Raw genomic sequence first — 22,862 nt, 5'->3', positions numbered from 1 at the left:
TATTTTGTGTAATTTTATAATATAATATAAATTATCACTGGTAAACGAATTACTATGAAATAATAAAGAATTAAAATTTCATGAATTATTTCTTCATATAAGTATTGTAATTTATCTTTAGATGTTCATTGATATTTCAAATTCCTAGTATGCATTGGATAAGATTCCCCGAAGAATCAAGTGATAAATTACTCGAAGCTTTAGCAAATGTAAATAATTGCTTTTATTGTATAGACGTTTTGTTTTCACTTTTCTATAGTTAATGTATCTATCAGCGATAAATCTGAAGGTTTCTATTTAACTACATTTATTTTTTTGTATATTTATTGTAATAGCAACTGAGAAAAAGCAAGAAGTAATTAAATTAAATTCACTAAACCGTACTTTAATATTTTATTTATATATTTGTATATCATGCAAACTGAATGATGTTACTATTTGTGCTAAAAAATTGCGATTTATTATTTTGCATCCTGGCCTTTAAAAGTTATAGCGCTTCTTATCTATTTATAGCTTAATCGATAAACTATCATATACATTTTGTAAAATATTGATATGTGAAATAATAATCAAACAATATCAAATATGATTATTTTGATATTGCAAATTATTATAGAGTTATTGTATGGTTATTATATAATTTGTTGCTCATCTTTATTTAAAATTATTGCATTTCTTACAAAGGATTTTTCGTTTAGATCCCAATTAGGTTTATTTTCTCCTTAAATATCTTATGTTACGAGCTACAAGTATTTGTTTCTTAAATTTCGCTTTCCTTCTAAGTTACATTTATAATTCTATAGGTATCAATTTAATTTGCATGATATTTCTTGTAATCGATTAATAAAAGCGTTGCGTAATATTTATTTCATTTATAAGTACTTGAACACTGATATTCTAATTATAATGCGTTTCAACTCTGAAATTTATATTTTAAAATAGCATAATTGTTATTAATAAAAAGGAAACAACACAAATTTTTAAAATACATTCGTACATACAATTTTACAACAAAAATCATTGAAACTGATCGATCGCATTGATCGAAATCATGCAATCAGTTCGTAGATAAGTTATATCAAATTTCGAATGTTGTAAAAAATTTCAAACTTAAAATGCACTTAATTATTATATTAGCAGAGATCCAACAGGACTTCATAAGAAGCGAAGTGAAAATGTGGGTCTGCAGGTCGTTGAATACCTAGTGACTTCCATCAAAGTCTCAATCATGAGTAGTGCTTTGCCAGTCTTCTTCTTCAGCATTTTCTTCTTCACGATCTGCAAGTATTTTCCGGTCGTTGACCGTCGCCGACGGCAAACGGCCCTCGAGGTCTTCTGGACGAGGAGTGCAATGAGGAAAAACTGGGCGAACAAGAGGCAAATCGTAAAAACTTACTCCGACCAGTGAAATAATCAGACCTCGGTTTCTCCTTCGATCTGTTCGAAAACAACGTTACTTGTATCAAAATTTTGTACACGTTGCGTCACAGAAATAAAAATCTTTCTGTGCTTTAGTGCTATTTCCAGGTCTCAACACACACATCTCTGCTTTTTTAATATTGAAATTTATTAAAATAATCGTACGTTACAATTTACTTGTAAATTTATGTGTACATCCACAGAATTGTAAAATAGTTCAAATAACATCTGAATCAAATAAAATTATTCCCTCGAGCAAGAAGAATTTATTTTTATAATTCATACTCTCATTAATAATTAAATTACGTTAAATCAATTAGTATTTAAAAAATCAATATTTTATAGTAATTATTAGTGATAAAATTAATACAAAATTTCAGTGTTATTATTTCATGATAAATGTTATCATTAATTTACGTAAAGAGAAATAGAGTTTTATTTATTATAAATTTGAAACGAAATTTCGTTTGCTATAGTAATAATCGTTTTTAAAACAAAAGTTTGAGATATACAATAATTCAAATAAAATTTTATATAGGCATTAATATTATATAAGCACTAATTCTTATTTTTATATCGTTAATAATGTTCTTATTTTAATAAATGACAAATTCTACATATTATATATTAATATTGTAGAATTTAATTTGGACTGTCAACAATATCAACATGAAAGTATGCGTAAGATATAACACGAACATTTAAATTTCAAACAGTATCAAAATTACATGCATTTATATAACATTCTATATTTTGCGTTATAAAGAAGCAAATTACTGATGGTCATAGTAGAAACAGTAGTGGTCAATAACTGGTAGGTTCTTATATGAAAGTATAGTAATATTTCATTATAGTGTTTCATGATTAATATCTACTAACTAAAATATTATATCAATATTAATTGTCTAAATCACGAGTCAAAAACATAAGAACTGATCATATTTTTAATTTATTAAACGGAAATGAAAATTAATTTAAAGTATAGTTGACTGGATCCAGTAAACGTGTGATTAATTGCTTTCTGTGAGATCTCCACCTTGCAATTTCACTGTTACACTTCCATGATTCCTTGCATGAATAATTTATCTAGATGATAAGCCGGTCTTCGAAACGTGCGTGTTGAATTCGTTCTGATTTTTATGCATTACAGTATCGAGACGATAAATTCAGTCATTTGTAAGATTAATTGGTTTTCGTTAAATCAGTGAAGTTATGTGGTGCGTCGAAATAGACAGGAATACTGCTGACCCACTTCATAGCCTGTTATTTCGATGATTTTTTGCCGACGATAATGAAACAGTAGTAAACACTAAAAATTATAGTTAACACTAGCGTGATTTGGTTGATTATACATGCATAATCCTGACGCATAAATAATAGGTAAACGTGGAAAAACCTTGACTTAAATCAGTTTAATCATCCTCTTTTTCCTTTTTTATATTATTTAAATACGATATTTACATATTGTACACAAACGTCTTCATTGACAAGTCATTAGCCAAGTATAATATTGGTTAATGATTCATTAATCAAGTATAACATTGACTAATGACTTTAAATAACTGTCTTGTTGGAAAAACAAAGGCCACGTTTACAGTTACAAACACGTTGCTATTTTAATTTTTTTTTTGCAATACTTATGAAAAATATCTTTAAAAATCTGAAACATATCAAATCAGAAATGGAATCAAAATTACCTTAATAACGTAGAAATATTCTTTTAATTATGAATCATCGATATTACTGCTGTTACAGGTTTAAGGAAAGGAATGTATATATATATATATATATATATATATATATATATATATATATATATATATATATATATATATATATTCCTTAAACCTGTAACACCAGTGAGTAATATATATATATAAAACTACATAGCAGAGTTATATGTCAGAAATTTATACAATATAGGTATATAAGAGAATGAATAAATAGAAAATAGAATTGTCCAAAATGAAAGTTGGAATTATTATCTTCGAAGTCATATATGTAGGCTACTTTTTGCAGTGTTCCGTTTCTATGATTAATATGTAATCTTTGTGATTCAAGTGGTAGTCATCTAAAGCAACAGATTTCATAAATTATATTATCACTGGCGCATATCAATAGGAATAGCATTTTACCTTTCGGTCAGAATCTGCTACAGAGGACGTAATATACACGATTTATATAACTGTCGCCAGGCTTTCAATGTTCTCGTATAACGCAGACATCAGCAATCTAAATGCTAAACTGGTACCATTTCATGTTGTATTATTTTGTAAACGTCCCGATAATAATTGCACACGAGATAAGATGCAAGTTGTACAAGGTGAAATATTGTTAGATCGATGACGGGAGTTTTTATAAAATGTCAATTTCCCTTTTATGCGACTGGAACCAGGGTGGCTTAAGTTTGTTGATGATTGCAAAACGACAAGGCTTTAATTTAATCCTCAGCAGTTTTTTAGGGTCGTAAAACGAAACCGGTTGCATCCAGCTGGAATATACATAGAAAAGTCTAACCGCTAGAACCGTACACATTCTCATGAAGATGTTCCTTTTCGTGAGAGGAATCGCATCCAGTTCGCACAACGGCGTCCATAAAAAGTTAAAACATTTCTTTCGAAAAACGTCGTTTCGATTCGCAAGGAATCGATAATACATTTTTATATAACAACTCCGCTTGATTCTACAGTGGAGTAACAATTGTCAATATGTTTCTGCTTGCCAATTGTAACCGAAGTAGTCGTGCCACGTTTCACAATACACGTTTGACACGAAAATTAATATGCGATGGCCGAATTAATTTCATTTGATTCGAAAACATGCGAAGAATCAATGATTCATTCCCATTGTAGACACCTGTTCGAACATCTATTTTTTCCTATCTACTTTTACTCGAATTTTACTTCCTATTTTTCGCGTTTATATTTTTCAACTCTACGTTTAAGATATCATTTTTCTTATAGATATATTCTCAGGTAAAAGTATCAAATTTCTTAATCAATTTACGAGGGATTAGTTAAAAATTAAATAATATGTTTAATATATAATTATCATTTAAACGGCAGATTAATAATATGTTTAATATATAATTATCATTTAAACGACTAAACCGGTTTTCTATAGGAATATTCTTTATCGCTGGTTTAATACGAGGTAAGTAACTTCCACTACAAAAATACATTACAAAAAAATTTCGTAGGCAATACAATTTTTTTCCGAAAATAATATTAGACCTAATATGAACGACCCACTAAACCAGAATTCTAACTGTGTCAATACGCGAGATTATGCACGCATATACATCCGGCAATATAGCGCTTAGTAGCAGCTCATCACTTACGCCCTTCTTCGACACGTACGAGCGGAAAAGGGGACGTCGATCGATGATGATACACGTTACTCGCGCTGACTGGTACATACTTACGAGCATTGTAAAATAGAAAGTGACGCAACTTTTTAATAATCCAGTCTTCGCAAATCCATTAATTGCTAAGGAACGTTGAGTTACATAGATAAACTTCCTTGTAATATCATCGATCGTGAATAAACCATTCTACCTCTATTTTGATAGCGATTTCAACAAAGTTGAACTATGGTCCAAAGAGAAAACATTTTTTAAGGCAGTCAGTATCAATATGATTATTACTTTTTGTACAAAACGATATTAGGAAAGATTCAATACTTCATGAGGCATCAGTTTAGTTGTGACCTTTCTTTTTACTTTGAATGTACGGAAATATAGTTGCTAATGTACGTGTTGTAAAATTCATCATAAAAATAAACTAGAAAGTGGCATATATCCGGGTGGTATCTATAATTGTTATTATGCATATGCTGCCATAGAAAGAGTTTACTTAAGGCGGACATGCGAGTCTTTATACACTGAGTGGTGATACTGACCTTTCATTCAGGATACATCGTTGCCCTGGGGCTTAATCGTCACAATAAGATAGCACTAAAATTAAAAAGCAGTTTATTTTTGGAATCATATCGCATGATTGTATACAATTTTATCGAATGAAGTAAAATATAAGAATAAATATACGAATAACAAGTTAGCATCATACATAGCTTAATGTTCCGCGTAAAAGCGCAACCCGATTTTGTACGAAAATTAGATGTATCAATATTTAGTTATATACGATATTAGCAATAATTATCTGACGTGAATAAAAACTTAATTTTTTCTGATATTTAAACAATTGAAATTTTATTTTTAAAGCGTCATTTTTTATAGGGAATTATCGTAGGATTTCTTGTGCTAAAATCTGTTGTAAACGAAAAGGGGTTAATAGAACTACTATATAATTTCTTTTAATTGTGACATTCGAGATTAAGATTTGAGATTATAGTTTACAGTATGCATGAGCCCATGTAAAATTTTCCAGAATCTTAAAAGTAGTCTTAAAGTTTATAGAAAAACGATATATGATTATAATAAATACTGGTAAATTATAATTATATTTCATAATCAACTAATTGCTAGGTTTCATAATTATCTGAGTTACAATTCTCCTAATAATAATATTTATAGTAAAATATTGATACGTCTATTCTATGGTTTGATAGTAGTATAAATACTATCTTTTCAGCCATAAATGTAATTCAAAATTCCAAGTTTATTGTGTATCCATGATTTTCCTATAATATATTTTAATTAATTGTAATATTCAATTAATGTACACTATAATCAAACGTAACTAGAATTTTTGAAAAAAGAAACAGCTTAAACATACAGGATTTCTGTGAAACGATGACCTCTAGAAAGAAAAGATTATATATATGTAAATTTGTATACGTATTATTAATAACGAATTAATTAAAGGACGAATTAATTAAAAGTGATCTAGTAATATAAAAAAAAGTTTACTCAGCACTTAGAGACAAAAAAGCAATAAGATAACGGTAGCTACGAATCTAGACACTTGTTAAGCAAACCTTAATATCTCGAATAGTATCTAAGTAACTGATATTTAGTATTTAAAATGTCCTGCTTGACAAAACTTTTCCCTTGACCATCCCTTTTTCTTTTTTCTTACTTTCACATTAAGATTATAATTTCCTGTAAAGTAAAATATATTATGTGTAAGTATAAATCTCTGTATAATATACATACGTGTATAGTACATACTTTACTTGTATTTATTTTCGCTTATGTCTATTATTAACTATGAAAATAGAAGGAAAGTTACAAACAAGTCATTCTTTAAATAAGAATTTTATTAGAAAAGAGCTAAATAACTATTATGACAAATATATGTTCCTATAAATATAATGCTATCCGAAACATAGAAAATTTTGAAATAAAATTACGCAAGAAATATGTATATATATTTCATAAATAAGTTTCATCAAATGAATCTACGATTGCAATTTATTAATACTTATCACACGTTGATCAATATTGGCCTTCGATTCGTAAGATTTACGCACTATCGATCTTCGAATCGGACTCACTTGAACGATCAGGAAGAAGAAGATTCAAGGTCGAAGATCTCTGGCAGTCTTGCGGGGTACGATTACCTGCGCGAAGAGATCGAATCTATTCTTAACAGCAGCACATTTCGCGAGCGAAAGAGCGCACGAAGGTTTCTTCAACCTTCTCCTTTAACCAACAATCCTACGTTTGAACTTTTCGTCTTTTCCATTTCTAAATGTTTCAAGCGCATAGAACACGAAACTTCGACAGATTATTAGAAAAAAATCGCAGTTACCAAATTATAACACACCTTTTTAAATGTTTACAAAAAAAAAAAAAAAAACAGAAAGCACTCTTGATGGACGAATGATTAACGTTCGTTAATTTATTTTCAAGCGATCGAATTTTTCGATGTTCAACGACGGCATAGTATTTTTGTGGGACACGCAGCTAAGCCTATTAGTCTCTTGTTTAATGAAACAAAATCCTAGTAAGAGGAGAAAAACGAATGCGGTTAAGTTACAAAACCCGGTTCTATATACCGGTGAATTTCCTAGAAAGCAGCAAGAGAATGTCCGAATAGGCATCGTTGTTAGGTCGTCTCGATTGCCGAAAGTGAAGGAAGATTTGACTTTTTGCTCCGATATTAACGGAACGTCGTTAACCCCGAGGGGCCTGCCGGTAGTACAGACCGAAGGGGTAGAGGGGAACGTAGATATAAAGGAGAGAGCCCCGTGCTCCAGGGGCTTAGTACCGTTCAAAGATGCAGGCTGCTGAGATGATGCGTGGTACCAGGGCCGTCTACGATCTTGTGTTTCTAATATCTCTCTCGATTGCTTATGTCCGTGAGTAGAAGGAATTTTTGAAATTCCCGCGTGAACCAAGCGTGTATTCAAATCTACATGGTGCTTATTATAAATCGTTACGGGAACAAGTGTTAAGTTGTTTGTGTGCCTTCGGGATATTTGTGATTCGAGTAGCGATCAAATGATTAATGGAATTCATCGATATCATGGGAAACAAGTGTATAAACGAAATAGCTAAATAGCGGGCAAAAGTGTGTTGAATATTTATTCAAATATCGTTCGTCCTTGGTAAACTATAACAGATCGGAGTTTATATTTTGCGCAAAATATTTGTTTATGTTGATTGGTACAATTTGCCCACGGGTTTTCTATTTCATACAATACTCAAAAATAACTATACGTATGTCGTTTATCAACTATCTTCGTACACTTCTTGAATGTTATCTTCGAGTCTAATAATACAATGTGATTCGCAATTATAAAAAATAAATTACACAAGTATGACACACGCGAGTATTTTCTGTAATACAAGACTAGTGCACGCTGTCACATCGCATTATAGTATTATAAATTATCGTTTGTCAAAATCTACAACTTGCTTCGTTCCGATATCAATTTACTTTTGGTTTTTCATTCGATCCTAATTTCTTCTAGATTCCTATCCACTCCAAGTATTACCTGTCATCCCAGGCTATATTCCGGTTTATATACGGCATGGTGATCAACCATTGGAGGAAATAAATCCTGCCTTAGCTGAGGCATTTCACGAAGGACCGAGCTTATCCAAGGTGACTAATTCATTAGAATAATTTAACGATCGGCAATAAAAATTTGTAAAAAGAGAATTATGGTTGTAATAGTTAATAGCATTTTACGAAATAATCCTTCTTTACTGGTCGAAATTAATAGGCACAACTGTAGTATCGAAAAGCTACTAGAACACAAGTTACTTTTTTAAATAATTCCAGCTTCTTATTTCACTGATTGCAATGCGATCGCAATCGCGACATTTGAATGTAAATTCGTAAAATGTCAAAATCTTTCCTTTAATTGCTGTTACAGAAAACTGATTTAAATAATACTTCTGATTTTCCTGCTATTATTCTCGAGGAAGGCGAAATTAATAAGCACAACGTTCACCCTGTAAAAATTAGACAAATGAGCAGTCGTTTTAATCCTAAAGATGAAAAGAATAGCAAATTAACAGAGGGCGATGTAAAAAAACATCGAGAGAGGCACGTAAAGAAAATAATTGCTTCAAAACCTGTGGTTAAAGTATGAATCTCATTTATTTCGCATACTTTTCATGTTGTTAAAATGTAGATCAGAAAAACACCAAAGAAACATAATTGCTCTTTTTCTAAATCATATAATATTGACTAATTTCTAACACTTTTCTTACCAAAAATGGATATTGCTTCATGATGGTAATATGCGCATTAACAAAGGATGATGCGAGAGTGCGGAAAAAATATTACCGCCAGTTCGATTAACCGTAGTAATTGCTTTTATATCCTATATATTTTCATCTGACACCTGCGTAAATGGTTAATCTCAGGGAGAGATCAATGATTCATTAAATCGTTTTATTTAATTTATTCTATCATAATACATTAATAGCGATAAACTAATGCTTTAATGATCATCTGAAATAACTTGAAAAACAAAATTGAACAAAAATTCATTCGTGTAAACCTTTGATCACAAATTACGTATATACATACATGTACACACATGTACACATTGATTAGGTACATAAACTATATCTATACACTTGCATCGATAGAAGTTATTACTCAAAGTACATGAAAGACATAAGTCTAATATATGTTAACAAGAAAGATATTCTTAGAATCAATCAAAAAAGAAATGTTTAGAAGTGCTTCTTTTTCAAACTGGATATGTCAAAATTATATTATAAAAAAGCCATGTTTCATGCTTCATAATTACCAACATTACCGAACGTGTTATTGTTAGACATATTGGAACACAAACAAAAATTAAAATACCTCTAACCTATTTGAAAGAAATAAATTATATCGGTTCTAACGGAACATAGAGTTGTAAGAAATATTCGTAAATCCTATCACTAAAGTATTAGAAGAAAATTATAAATTAGTAGCTAACGAACAATTACGAATCTGTATCGATATATTCTTTTCTATTATAATTAGCAAAATATATACGAAAGATTGCAAAACGAAATATGATTTCTTATTCATGAATATTCTGTAAATATAAAATATGCAATTGAAGTTAAATTTACAACTTACAATCCTCATTTTGAAAAATATAAGTTATAACGATTTCATTTAAAATATAGCGGTTATCATTCTGTAGTAAAACGAACTCAAAACTATTATTCAGACGTGTGTACAATTGGAAAAATTATTATTTTATTTTTAAGGTTAATCCATTAACTGAAGAAGAAAAAGCAGATCTTGAAAACTTACGAACTGATATCGGGGAAGGAATAACAAATTTAGATAATATAAACGATTCCAATTTGCATCTTTTAACATCGATTTTGGATAAACCGAATCAGGAAACTAACGAACGAATTTCTAGTGGAATTAAATTGAACGATCGAATCATCACCGACGATTCATCGTCAATAACTAAGGATCTTGCGCAACATCTTACTGAAGAAAGTCATCCGACAACTCAACTCACGATAAATGATAAACCACCTTTCAAGGAACAACCACTTTCGAATGTTTCGTCCAATGTTCAAAAAACAGCCCATTCATCAAAAACGTTACCGACACCAGAAGAAGGACGAACAGAGAATCGATCTAGGAAATTCGAAGTGAAGATGATAATATGATCGGATTTAAGATGATAAGATGATAATATAGCATTTATAGTGAGATTTATTTATAGCAATATGAACAATGTAGAATTATGTGATAAAACTTGTCCAATGGATTTTAAGATTCAAATGTTTACTGTCAAGTGTTACAAATCGAATTACAATATTGTGTATTATGTATTATCGATCTACGAAAATACGTCATATCTATTATGCTCGAATAAAGATATTTTGAAGATAGGATATAAAATAAAATGGACTGCGAGCTATATTCGAATTACATTTATATCAAATATTTTAGCAACGATACATCAGAACAAGAAGAAAAAAAATCGTGAAAAATATTTTTAATTACATTATAAAATTATTTAATTTCCTTTCAATTGCAACAAATATATAGTTACTGATATAGTTACAATTATCATATTTACATGTATTGTTTATCTAACAAAAGATAATGAATTCAAAATTATCACCGGGTATTTGAATCTTCTATTAAACACGATTATTTCTTGATAATCTCTTATCGGCTTTCTTCTGATTGATCGACTTTTCCTGCATTAGGGATATTTTCGTGCATTTCTATTCTGTAATTATTATTAATGCGATTTAAAATAAGCAGAGCAGGTACCACGTCAAATCCATTGGTTCTGGACATTTTCGGAGCAAATTTTATATTTTTAAATGTATTTTCCTCAATCTTTATATCCAAATATGTTCGTTGATCTTGAAGAAATCTTTCACTCGACAAGATGAACGTATTATTTCCAAATACACAAGCAAAAGCTGGTAAATTCTGATTCACTTCTGGTATATAAACATCATGAACTGCTCGACAATGGACGTTCGATGATTTCATCTGTTTCTCCGAAGAATTCTGGAAATGTTTGTCCTCGTTTCGATTTACGAAATTAAGCCTTAATTGCCCTTCCTGTTTTATGTCTTCGTTAATTTTTGAATTTCTGGCATCTTTTGACACACTGTCAAAAATATTTGATTTTAAACTGTGATGCGTCGCAGGCTGATTTAAATTAGCCACTTGAACTTTAGCAATTTTTGACAAAGAGAATATTAAGCACAATTCCTTACTTCCATGAGGGCATATGTGCTTGCTTTCACTTAAAAATTTCTGTTTTTTTTCATTACAATTTCCAACACAAGTAGTGTGGTTTATTTCCCTATTTGAGCGTTCACTTTTGATTACCTCGGAGTCGAAATTTTCATTTATGTTTTGATCTTCAATCCTAGAAGCACTATTTGCAATATTAGATTGAAAATTTCGATTTTCAATTGCCTTGTTTTCAATATATTGAATAAAGCCGAATAATATCACAATGAAAAATAATGATTTGCGAGGCATTGTATTGGAGATGACCAACTTGCCACTGTTATTTTTCGTTCACGTATCTTAAAGCGTCCAGTAACAGTCTGCGACGAGATAGATACTGACTGTGCCAGAAAAACAATGTGAAGGCAAAGCAAGGTGCATGGGGACTGAAGATTGGGCCGTTATGTCTACTGTGTTCATTTCGTGCGCACTGACCTTATCTCCTGTTTGGACATTGTTCGAATACCACCGAATTTGGCCCCATGTATCTTTCCAAGAATTTAACATCGACTTTGATCCTGCGTTCTGAGGGATGTTTCATTATTCTTCTCTAACATATAATCGTTAGTACATATTATTTATATAATTTTAAAATACAAGTGAACAGAAATTTAAGGACATTATGAATAGAAATAAACAGAAGCGTATTTATATTTTGTTGTAATAAATTTGGAATTGAATTTATTTTCAGGTATTATAATATCCATGTTTATTATAATAATGTTATATTGCAGTATTTTATAACATAAAAATTTTTGATAGTTTAAAAATAAAAGGTGTATACATTACATTTTATATCTGTAAATTACATTCACATAAAATTCTTAGAATATTAATGTTATACATTTACGTATGTATAATGGAATTTGGAACAGCAAAAAGTATAACGTATACTCACTTACTAGATTCTCAATGCACATATATTCTAAAATATACATGAAAACAAACTAGAAAACATAACGTCTGTAAAACGTAAGTATATGTATATATTCTTATTATAAATAGTGTTATATTATAAAGATATAGCTGTATATTATATATACAATGACGGGCGGAAGAAAGTTTAAAAGATATTACTTTATTATAATTTTAGGAAAGAGAATTCTATTCTACAAAAACAGTGAATAGATATATTTCAAAATAGACGATTGCTACTAACATAATGAAATCTACTGTCCTTGTGCTCATACTACATTATTGTCATTATTGATTACAAGAATTTACATTCACGTAACTCTCCCTGTCAAGACTTTATTTTAATAAGATGACCTTTCAGGCTAATATCGTGTTTTATATACATTATTTTTTAAATACAACATAATAACAAAGAGGAAATGAGAGTGCTCACGCTTATGCTTCTGGTTGTTCCCGGACTAGTGCTGCGCCATGCGGCGAAGTGCTGAAAGTCGCACAAGCCAGCATATACAAAACCCTATAAAATTAGGGATGTGCTCTATTTGATTGTACGCTAGCATAGACAAGAATCTATTAAGTTCAACGCTACAAGAACCTTTGCATTTTAGCATTTTAATGATATTTTAGGATTTAGAATGACACAATTACATAGTTCTTTTTCGATTCAAGATCGAATATCGATAAGCCAACAATACAATAATAAATCTTTTATATTATTGGCCCTTTTTTATGACATTTTTATCAATATGTTCGTAATATCTTTTAATTAAAATGATATGATATTGCAAGCGAATTTCAAGGAGATATAATCTATTATTTATATAAACGCATCCCGATTTATCCAAGACGCCGCATTTATTCAGGATGGTCTCAAATAGAAAAGTAGGTACGAACATTTTCGTAGAACCTTACAATTAATTAGGTTCTTGTAGCATGGAACTCAATAGGTTCTTGTCTGCGTTAGTATGTAACCAAACAAGGTAGATTCTTAATTTTAAACTTAAATACATAGATTCTTGTATATGCTAGCGTGTTTCACCTTCAGCACTACACCGCATGGGGCAGCACTCTACTGTGAAATAACCAGAAGTACAGGGGTGAGTACTGTTATCTCTCTATTTCATTATGTGCGCGGTACAGATGCGCGATGTGATGTCAACAATATGTATATAAGATGTAAATTGTGCCTTTTACGTTGCACATGTTAGTGGATAGTGGAAATGTGCATATTTTATTATTGTTTCTCTGCTGATGGCGTGATTCTGTAATTTTCGATCTATCACCAAGTAAGAAATATATCGTAACAAAAAATATTGATTTCGAAAGTTAACATAATTTGTGATTTTTAGGATTATTTTGAGATATTTTATTTGAAGATAAAATATCAGCTATTTGAAGGCAAATTTTTAAAATAAAAGTGTTATCCGGAACTGTAAAATATATATAAATAGCCAAAATATAGCATTAAAAGGGTACTTAACCTAACAATTTTCTAATTATTGCCTGATTTTCTTTACACTACCACGCATTAACATTCAATTTAATTTTTCAAATTTAAAGTTGTGACAAGATCGAAATAACATGGCTGGTCAGCAACATCCATTTCCATCTGGGTTCCCTAGTGTACAACAATCTGCAATGAGAACGCAGTTTGGCGGAGGACAGATGGTATCTGGCTTAATGGGGCCACAACAAGGTAGTAAGTATAATATAGTACAAGTATTAGTTACAAAAAGTGACCTAAAGGCAAATATTAGAGGAATATAGTAATATTAATACAAAATATTGATAGGTATGGTAAATTCACAACAATTTGGAGTTGGTGTAGGAGTCGGAGTTGGTGTAGGTGGAGTAGGCTCCAATACTATGGGTATGCCCAGTGCTCAACAAGTATTGGCACAACAACAACAACAACAACAATCAGTTGCAATGCAACAACAAGTACAACAGATGCAACAACAACAATTACAATTACAACAACAGCAACAAGTTGCAATGGTACAACAGAGTAATCAAGCAGGCAACCAAGCTGCAACACCACAAACTCCTGTTCCACCTACGCAACCACCACCTCAACAACAACAAAATAAAGAATTTAACACTGCTAGTTTATGCAGATTTGGTCAAGAAACTGTACAAGACATTGTTAGTCGCACCCTGGAAATCTTCCAAACATTGAGAGTTCTTCAACCCCCAAATGGTATAATAAGATTACTTAATTGTCTTCGATATACATTCAACTATGTTATACAGCATTATAATTTTAGGCATGGCACAAGGTACAAATTTAGCTAATGAAAAAAAGAATAAAGTACAGGAACAATTAAGGACACTTAAGTTATTATTTAGACGTTTGAGAGTAATTTATGAAAAATGCAATGAAAACTGTCAACTTCAAGGTATGGAATATACGCATATAGAAAGTCTAATTCCCTTAAAAGAGGAATGGGATATGAAATCCGATGAGAAAAAGACTTCTGAAGCCTACAGACTTGCTTGTGAGGAAAGTAAAGAAATCATGGAAGTGAGTATAAATATTAATATAAAATATTGGAAACAAATATTTTTTTCATAAATTAAAATGTTATATTTAATTTTTTCAGCAAGTGGTATTAAAAAATAGACATCTTAAAGAAATCATTGATCACTTAAGACGTATTATTTCGGAAATAAATACAATGTTAAATATGCGTCGTTCGTGAATTGTAAAATGTAAATAAATATTTATATAAGTTACTAAAAAAAAAAGTTAAAAAATAAAAGTATTCTTTCCTATGTAACATAAGAGAGTTAATATTACTTACTTATATTTTGAAGCTTTATTACTCTTTATTAATATCATGAATATTTAGATAAATAATGTCACTTGCTCTTAAAACAGCTTCTGGAATTGTGCCTAATGGTGTTTCCAAGTTCCGTACATACACTTCTAAACAATCCACATCACAACCTCTAAATTGAGCAGAAACCTGTGTATTTTCATACAGATAAAATTCTGCTTGCTTGCCTATAACAAATAATTTATGATTACATGATGAATCTTTTCAAATAATTCTAGTTAGTCTTAAAATATATATAATAATGATTCTAACTGTAAATTTATCATGTAGTTTCTTTGTGTTTCATATTTCCAAATTGTTTTATTTATAATATTTTCTACATTAAAAAAATTAATAATTTATGTACATTCGCGCATTAGGCTCAGTTTTTTTGATACTGGCGCCACATTTGAGCAATTTTATACTCAACTGCTCTAACTTCCTGGAAAGCTGTTATTATAAAAATTTAAACAAGATTATGCATTTATAGGAATGTTAAAACAACATTTCTTTATTCGATTGAAGAAAAAGGAAATAGGTTTGAAAAAGTGCAATTTCATACCAACAATTCCAGTAATTACACGAAGAAATCGTTCGCGCAAAAATGCACGTGCTTCTTGCTTTTCAGGAGTCGCAAATTCCATGTTTATATTGTCGTTCAAATGTGTGCTATCTTCAACTGAACTAGTCATTTTGTCTGAAAATTCGTTGATTCGTAAAAGTAAAGACTTCTCCTATGGCGGAACTAAAGCAGCACGATATACATATATATAGATAGTGTCGCTATAATGCCCGCCAAATTTAAAAACTAAAATAATGTCGCAGCTTAATATTTAACATATAAGTAATGAAAAATTTAATAAATAATTTTAATAATTAAAATTTTTATATTGAGGAAATTTGATATTGTTACTATAAATAATAATGTTAAAATTAGATATTTAATACGTATAGTAAAAACCCACATGTTTTAACGAAGAAACTTAGACACAATTAACATATTTTCGACCATATCTAGAAAACACACTTTCACAAGATAGAAGATGAGGGCAACCCGCAGGTTTTGAATTTTGTCAAATAGATTCCTCAGTTTCTTCTCATTCTTGTTCGGAACATCAAACAGTAACAATGAATTTCTCGATCTTCGTGCTTTTAACTGTATTTATTAACTGCAGTAGTAAGTATTTATATTTATGTTAAATATAAATAATAATAAATACATTTACATTCCAGTGGAACTGTATCATTAATTATTACGTTTTATTTAGGGATACGTTACAGAGTTACAGCAACGACAGAAAATTTAGAAGTAATCCATAGATCATTAAGAGCAACAACTACAGATAGTGATAACATCCAGATGCCAGAGAAAGAAATTTCTCGGATGGATACGTCTTCGAAACAAAACTCGATTACATTACAAGGCTTAGAGAAAACTGCGAATGTGAAGATCGACTCTTCGAACAGGAAATCTAAAATTTTAAGAAGCTTGGCTTTTCTAGCTGGTTTAAGTGTTGGTGGTTTAGCAGGTGCAGCATCGTCCGATGTAAAAACCTATACCAAATTGCCACCGTTGAGTGTGAATGTTGGTGCATCTCGAATTTCACCTCAAGTTGCTGCAATTTATAATCCTTATCCTTACGTGTCGTATCCTTATATATTAGCTACTCCTTTTGGAATCTATCCTTTATGGGATCTACTACGGTCACAATCAATTAATGGGATACAAAACAATTTTCAACCATTAACACAAAATCCGCAAGTATTGAACTTGTTCGATAACAAACCAACTGATCTGCTAAATAATAGTGACGAATATGTAGAAGAAGCTCAGAAAATTGAAAGCATCAAAACACCGAACGACACTGAAGATACTGACAAGAGTGTAGAATCCCAAGTGGAGGGCGATCGGAACGCGGAAGAGAAGGTAAGGATTTGGTAAAGTGAGCAAATAGAAATTAGACCAGAAAATTATCTGATATTTCATTTTTCATGGCATTTAATTTAAAGAGATATAATTATCATTTTAATATACGCATCATGTACGTGTTTTCTATAAATATGTTCGTACATTTAAGTATGTGTTTAACTTTTATTTGTGCCATATAATGAACTGAAATATCACTTTAATATTTATACATTATATGTATCAACCTTATTTTTTAAAAATTTATCATTTAATAAAAATTGATTTAACTATGTGTTTATAAATTATTATTAAAATATTTAAAAAGTATTTACAATTTTTTGCTGAATTTTGTTATAATTGTAAAGATCTAACAATTAATATGAATATTATAGGAACATTATGTATATAAACATTGCTGACATAATATTTCATATAAGTATGTTCAATCACAAGTACGAAAAATGACTTTAAGCTTAATTTCTTCTAGGTTATTGAATAATGTCCTGCTTTAACTAGTAGTTTCTACAATACTTTATTCGTATTACTATAAATAACATATAGGAAGGTTACATAAAATGGTGTAACAGATTAAAAATGAAAATCACATTTCGATAGATATCTTTACACATATATTATAAAGCTGACTTTTGTTATAAGAAAATAAGAGAAATATTTAATAATTTATATAATCATCTCATTTAATATAATTTATAACATTATCTTATTTGTTAACAGATACAATCATCTTCTGCTATTGCGTGCATTATGCGAAAAGGAGTTAATACGAAACAAGGCAACTTGGTGAAAGATATTGTCAAAGAACGTGAAAATACTGATAGTTCGTTAATGACATCGAATCTACAAACCATAAATAAAATAGTGGTTCCTACCAACGCAACTAATAGAAATACGACTCAAATTCCGACTACACAAAATTCAACAATGAATAACAACCAAACAAATCCACCTTTTTATGGCTATTATGAAGGATATCCACAAGACATAAACCAAATCGATTTTACTACGGAATCATACGAACATAAATATCACGATTACGAACACACTAATTACAATTTACCTTCTTATGACAAACCTGTGAATTTTTATTCAGATAACAGATATAATTATTATTCCGTACCACCTGTTGATTCTTATCCATCGAGTCAGTTTCATCAGGATCCCGAATATCCGCCTAACGACTATAAACGATTTTTCTATACATCAGATAATACACCACCATTTACCAATACTGATTTCAGACCTGTAGTCTAGGATCACTGTAACGTATAAACCACGTAACAATGTAAATGCTTATGATAGAGTAATATGCTAATAAATAAAATATTTTATCCTCCAATTAATGAAATAAATTTCATGATATATTTTTAAAAGATATAATTAAATGTATAATATAACATGTATTCAGTTACATAAGTGTTAAATGATTATTATCGGTCAGTAGAATGACTTGTATGTATTGTATGATTTGTCTCTTAGTATATATATGTATGTATATGTCCTAGTTGAGTGTAAATAACTATGTCCTTCATGTACTATACTAACAATGTGTTGTGTACCTACGTTGGATAGATTAGTAATAATTACGGATTGCTTCATTACATTCCTTTAATGAACACGTTCTCTTATAATTCAAAGAATAGTTTATAAAACATTACTACATAATATGTATCGTGAAAGAATAAAAGTATTTCTTGTATTATTTTTTACTTCAATGCTTATATATTGTTATTACAAAACAAGTAAGTATTACTGTGCATGTAATATTTCTATTCTATGATGCAATTCTATGATTACAGATGCTATTAAACATTAAGTATTGAATTGTTTGAAAAGTTCATAGTGAAACGTACCTTTATGGAAATAGCATTTTCATTGAACATTGTACATATTACCTTTTTTCAATTACAATTTACTATCTATTAATGATCATATAATTGCTTGTTCGGGAAACTTTCGTTTTTTAAAAATAATGGACTCTTTCAAACAGTTTTCATAGGCTTCTAGTGCTTGAAATTTTGTGGTAAAATATATTGTAAAACAGATGGATAGAGTAAATAGGATAGAAAAATCCAACTAAGATTCAACATTTTTTAGTTTAATAGTTTAACTATCGTTTTTTAAAAAAACGATACCTCTTTTATTGACGATTAATACTGATGATAGCCTGATTTTTTTTTTCTTTGCAATTATTGTACTTAATAGCGAACTGGGAGTATATTGATTTGAATTTTCGTCCGAAATGAATCGATGATTGATTAATTTCGTTCGTTTTGATGTTTCGTTACTTGAAATTCGTCTTCCATTCCAGTCAAAAATAAAACTGAATTTTATATTTAAACAGTCAGAACTGCTATTAACAACCCAATAATATAAATAACATTATAAAACTTTGAAAAATTAACATGTTCATTTTGAATATTAACGAAATACAAGATTTTATATTCTTAAATAGATAAACTGTCAAAGATTATAATTATCATAAAATATTTCTACTAATATTCTAATAATATTCTACTACTGAAATTAATACTAATATTACATTACAAAATAAAAAATTTGCATGCAACTTCTAGTATCATAAAGTAGTAGTTTTATATTAACAATAATTAATAATATAGTTGCTTTATATTAACAATATTTATGTTTCTAGAAGTAAGTCCAATAGTAAATGATCATGACGTCAATATCTCATCATGGGAAAACATGCCACATTCTTTATCAGCTAGAAAAGTTAATGACTCTTTTATGAAGTTGAATAGAAAAAGGAATTATAAACGCGAAAATTCTGAGAAAGAACATAAAATATATGCAGGAATATATAATCTGACGAATGTATGGTCTTTCGATAAACACATGAAGCAATATAAAAATAGGAATGTGATTTCGGAAGTGAATGATAAAACACAGTCTCCGCAGTCATTTAGTAAATTTCTGGCTCAAAGAATTGCATATAATACAAATGCTGATATGAGGAAGAATTTGCCAAAGAATAAGCAGAAAAAGGTGAAAGTATTAAGACATGTGTTAATGAACAACGTATCGAATAAAAATGAAGATAATAGTTATTCCAAGAGTATGAATAAGAAAAAAATATAGGTATCATTTCAAGAAGAAGATGAATCAAGTATAATGGTTTAATGCAAATTAATAATTAATGGTTTTTAATGCAAGTCATACGCCAAATGACTATCGCTCATACACTAATTATTCACATCGATACTAATCTTTATATTGTGTTTAGTTTTTTTAATTTATTAATTTTTAATTAATTTAACAGCATAAACTATAATTATTTTATAAAAGCAGCATGCTCTTAAATTTTATGTAGATCTTAAGCTGAATTATAGACGTTTATGATTTATGACGCATTGTTTATTTTTTAAATATTCTATTCCTATATTAAACGAAGAAGTATTTGTTTTATAATCATCAAATTGTTTTTTTTTTTTGACATTTTGTAACTGTATTGTAAGTAATGTATCGTGTGATATAAGCACTGTTAACCAAGTGTTTTTTTGAAATAATAAGTCCAGAATAATCGCTTTTCATTATATTTACAATATCTCTATAATATAATAATATACGCTGCTGGTAATAGAATTTACAAATTGAGAAAATGTACCTACTGGTTTTTGTGAACTGTAGATTTTTTGAACAATTAATTAAGTCGTAGTTATAATCTGTAAGCGGAAAATCATTGCGAGTTGCAAGTTACCTTTCTGTACAAAATCTGACAATAATGGAACATAAATCGCAATTCTTTTTAATTGTCGCTTAATCGGCAAACTCTTCTGTCAGTCTACCAATCGGACAGCGTGGTTTGCAGGGAAGAAACCTGTTTTATTTTCGGACGAGTTTGGAGGGCTGGGCTTCTCGTCTATTTCGAGAAGGCCGCCACTGCTGGTATTGTGTTTCTAAAGACGCGAATACTTTGCAGCTTTTACGAATGGTTTTTCACAAAGAAAATTTATCTGTCCTCTGATCTGTATTATTCATTCAATTAAACTATAAAATGCGCTACTTACTTATACTGCTTACCGTAAGAATATTTTAATTAGCTTTAAATTAAAAATATTTTGATCAAATTTTTTATTTAGAGCCATTTTCGTTATTTTAGATACATCAAGAGACATAAAATTTTTAACAATTAAGAAATATTAAGAAAAGTTATAAGACATTCTATTTAATTGTGAAAATTTGAAAAAAGTATAGCATATATAACTTACCAATTTTTGAAGAACGATCTGAAAATGAAAGTTTTGATAACATAATTATAGTTTCATTACGTAACGAAATCATAATTATTTTGATAAAATCCAGTAAATATTTAAGAAGTGTAAAACCTATACCTATACACACATGCTTGGTTATTTTGAAACTTGATGTATGAATAGGGGTAGACTCGATACACTGACACAGTATTGCGTGCGTGATTATGCAATAAGCAAATAGGAAACGATCGACTTCCTTCACGGAAGCGTTAACTCTTTTTTGAGGAGGGAAGGGGATGTCGATATTATCAGGACAATGTGCTAACGAACATAGTTCCTCAGAAACGGCGTAGATTATCTATTGCACAAGTTTGCAAGTTGCCAAAGGATGCCAATGTACGCGTTATTTTAGTTCATTTAATTAATTTCCATTTTATATAACACGAACCAGGGATCTTCTGTATATTACTTATTATTATTGTTATTATCGTTTGTATTGTGGTTGCACTCGAGAAAATGACTGATTTGTTTTTTAAAATACAACAAACTTACTATGTTTTAAGTTATTGCATTCGATAGGCTGTTCATCCTTATCTATGCGATCAGATTAGAGTGTGTCTCCTTAAGTCTAAATATATACCGGGTGTCAGGGTTGAACGCCCTGGGATTTCCGGTCTCCATCGTGCGTACTTTGATTTTCCGTTTTTTTTTCTACTTTCAGTATAAGCACTTTTGCTCTCTTCATCTCCTGTCACTATTCCTCCTTCCCCCACCTTTTTCTACATCGCTCATACTTTTTTCCACGCGAAACCTAATAGCCTTGCATCCTCTAGGACACTTCAGGACTATTTCCTGCGTATCGGACAAACCGGATGAGAAACCGCAAATGTAAAACCCCACAGAGTATTTTAGTAAAACGATAAAATATTGCTACCGTATATATTCAAGAAACAATTATTGTAGGACCAATTGGACATGAATAGAAGTACATATAGTACAGATCTACGAAGTTTCAACTGATGTTTGAAAATAATGCGAAGCATAGAATTTTTATAAAAATATAAGCTGACCTTTTCACAAGATCTTTATTTTATATTCCACGTTTATTCTCTGTTTAGCGTGTTATCTCATCTTTCCGTGTATTTTACATCTTATTGAACATTTTTATCCACATTTGTAGCAAGATTTCTTTCTTAGATGGTGTTACTATTCACGAGTATATCTATTAGTATACACGCGTGATCAGTAAAGTAGTTTGATCTAATGAATTCTGTACAAACAAAATGTACGTTTTTTATTATGGTTAATACACGTAATAATTATGTATTATAATTTTAGCCGCACGTTCTTATTACGTATTCAGACAAATTTGCAAGCAAAATTAAAAGTGTCTACTGGAATGCGAAATATTATAAGTATTTGA

The 22,862-nt window shown here is 29.9% G+C and overlaps 5 protein-coding genes across 9 annotated transcripts; 3 read left to right on the top strand and 2 right to left on the bottom strand.

Annotated features, from left to right (window-relative positions):
- The first annotated feature begins 7,580 nt into the window (after nucleotides 1-7,580).
- LOC126923240 (uncharacterized) lies at nucleotides 7,581-10,725 on the top strand. Its single transcript, XM_050736537.1, has 4 exons — nucleotides 7,581-7,683; nucleotides 8,299-8,432; nucleotides 8,707-8,919; nucleotides 10,052-10,725. Exons 1-4 carry the CDS (start codon nucleotides 7,602-7,604, stop codon nucleotides 10,469-10,471), a joined length of 849 nt encoding a protein of 282 aa, XP_050592494.1. The 5' UTR covers nucleotides 7,581-7,601; the 3' UTR covers nucleotides 10,472-10,725.
- On the bottom strand, nucleotides 10,724-13,437 carry LOC126923270 (uncharacterized). 2 transcript variants are annotated; one of them, XM_050736592.1, is made up of 2 exons: nucleotides 11,088-13,437; nucleotides 10,724-11,011 (listed from the first exon to the last, which is right to left on the bottom strand). In XM_050736592.1, the coding sequence occupies exons 1-2, from the start codon at nucleotides 11,814-11,816 to the stop codon at nucleotides 10,952-10,954; spliced, it is 789 nt and encodes a 262-aa protein (XP_050592549.1). In that variant the 5' UTR covers nucleotides 11,817-13,437; the 3' UTR covers nucleotides 10,724-10,951. The 2 variants fall into 2 exon arrangements, with proteins under 2 accessions (XP_050592549.1, XP_050592540.1); XM_050736583.1 differs by having other exon boundaries at nucleotides 10,724-13,437.
- Nucleotides 13,438-13,472: 35 nt separating this feature from the next.
- LOC126923228 (mediator of RNA polymerase II transcription subunit 30-like) lies at nucleotides 13,473-15,264 on the top strand. 3 transcript variants are annotated; one of them, XM_050736505.1, is made up of 6 exons: nucleotides 13,474-13,765; nucleotides 13,829-13,951; nucleotides 14,040-14,178; nucleotides 14,272-14,679; nucleotides 14,747-15,003; nucleotides 15,083-15,264. In XM_050736505.1, exons 3-6 carry the CDS (start codon nucleotides 14,061-14,063, stop codon nucleotides 15,179-15,181), a joined length of 882 nt encoding a protein of 293 aa, XP_050592462.1. In that variant the 5' UTR covers nucleotides 13,474-13,765; nucleotides 13,829-13,951; nucleotides 14,040-14,060; the 3' UTR covers nucleotides 15,182-15,264. The 3 variants fall into 3 exon arrangements, with proteins under 3 accessions (XP_050592471.1, XP_050592462.1, XP_050592481.1); XM_050736524.1 differs by having other exon boundaries at nucleotides 13,476-13,765; nucleotides 14,040-14,175; XM_050736514.1 differs by lacking the exon at nucleotides 13,829-13,951 and having other exon boundaries at nucleotides 13,473-13,765.
- Nucleotides 15,265-15,283: 19 nt separating this feature from the next.
- LOC126923317 (gem-associated protein 7-like) lies at nucleotides 15,284-16,064 on the bottom strand. Its single transcript, XM_050736665.1, has 2 exons — nucleotides 15,861-16,064; nucleotides 15,284-15,486 (listed from the first exon to the last, which is right to left on the bottom strand). The coding sequence occupies exons 1-2, from the start codon at nucleotides 15,988-15,990 to the stop codon at nucleotides 15,302-15,304; spliced, it is 315 nt and encodes a 104-aa protein (XP_050592622.1). The 5' UTR covers nucleotides 15,991-16,064; the 3' UTR covers nucleotides 15,284-15,301.
- Nucleotides 16,065-16,144: 80 nt separating this feature from the next.
- Nucleotides 16,145-20,979, top strand: LOC126923174 (uncharacterized). 2 transcript variants are annotated; one of them, XM_050736377.1, is made up of 4 exons: nucleotides 16,145-16,475; nucleotides 16,567-17,225; nucleotides 17,943-18,967; nucleotides 19,882-20,979. In XM_050736377.1, exons 1-3 carry the CDS (start codon nucleotides 16,427-16,429, stop codon nucleotides 18,477-18,479), a joined length of 1,245 nt encoding a protein of 414 aa, XP_050592334.1. In that variant the 5' UTR covers nucleotides 16,145-16,426; the 3' UTR covers nucleotides 18,480-18,967; nucleotides 19,882-20,979. The 2 variants fall into 2 exon arrangements, with proteins under 2 accessions (XP_050592334.1, XP_050592323.1); XM_050736366.1 differs by having other exon boundaries at nucleotides 19,879-20,979.
- The last annotated feature ends 1,883 nt before the right edge of the window (nucleotides 20,980-22,862 follow it).

This window comes from Bombus affinis, chromosome 2 (genome assembly GCF_024516045.1).
Source record: "Bombus affinis isolate iyBomAffi1 chromosome 2, iyBomAffi1.2, whole genome shotgun sequence".
Lineage (NCBI taxonomy): Eukaryota > Metazoa > Arthropoda > Insecta > Hymenoptera > Apidae > Bombus > Bombus affinis.
Note: the sequence above shows the minus strand (reverse complement) of the source record. Positions and strands in the feature narration are given on the sequence as shown.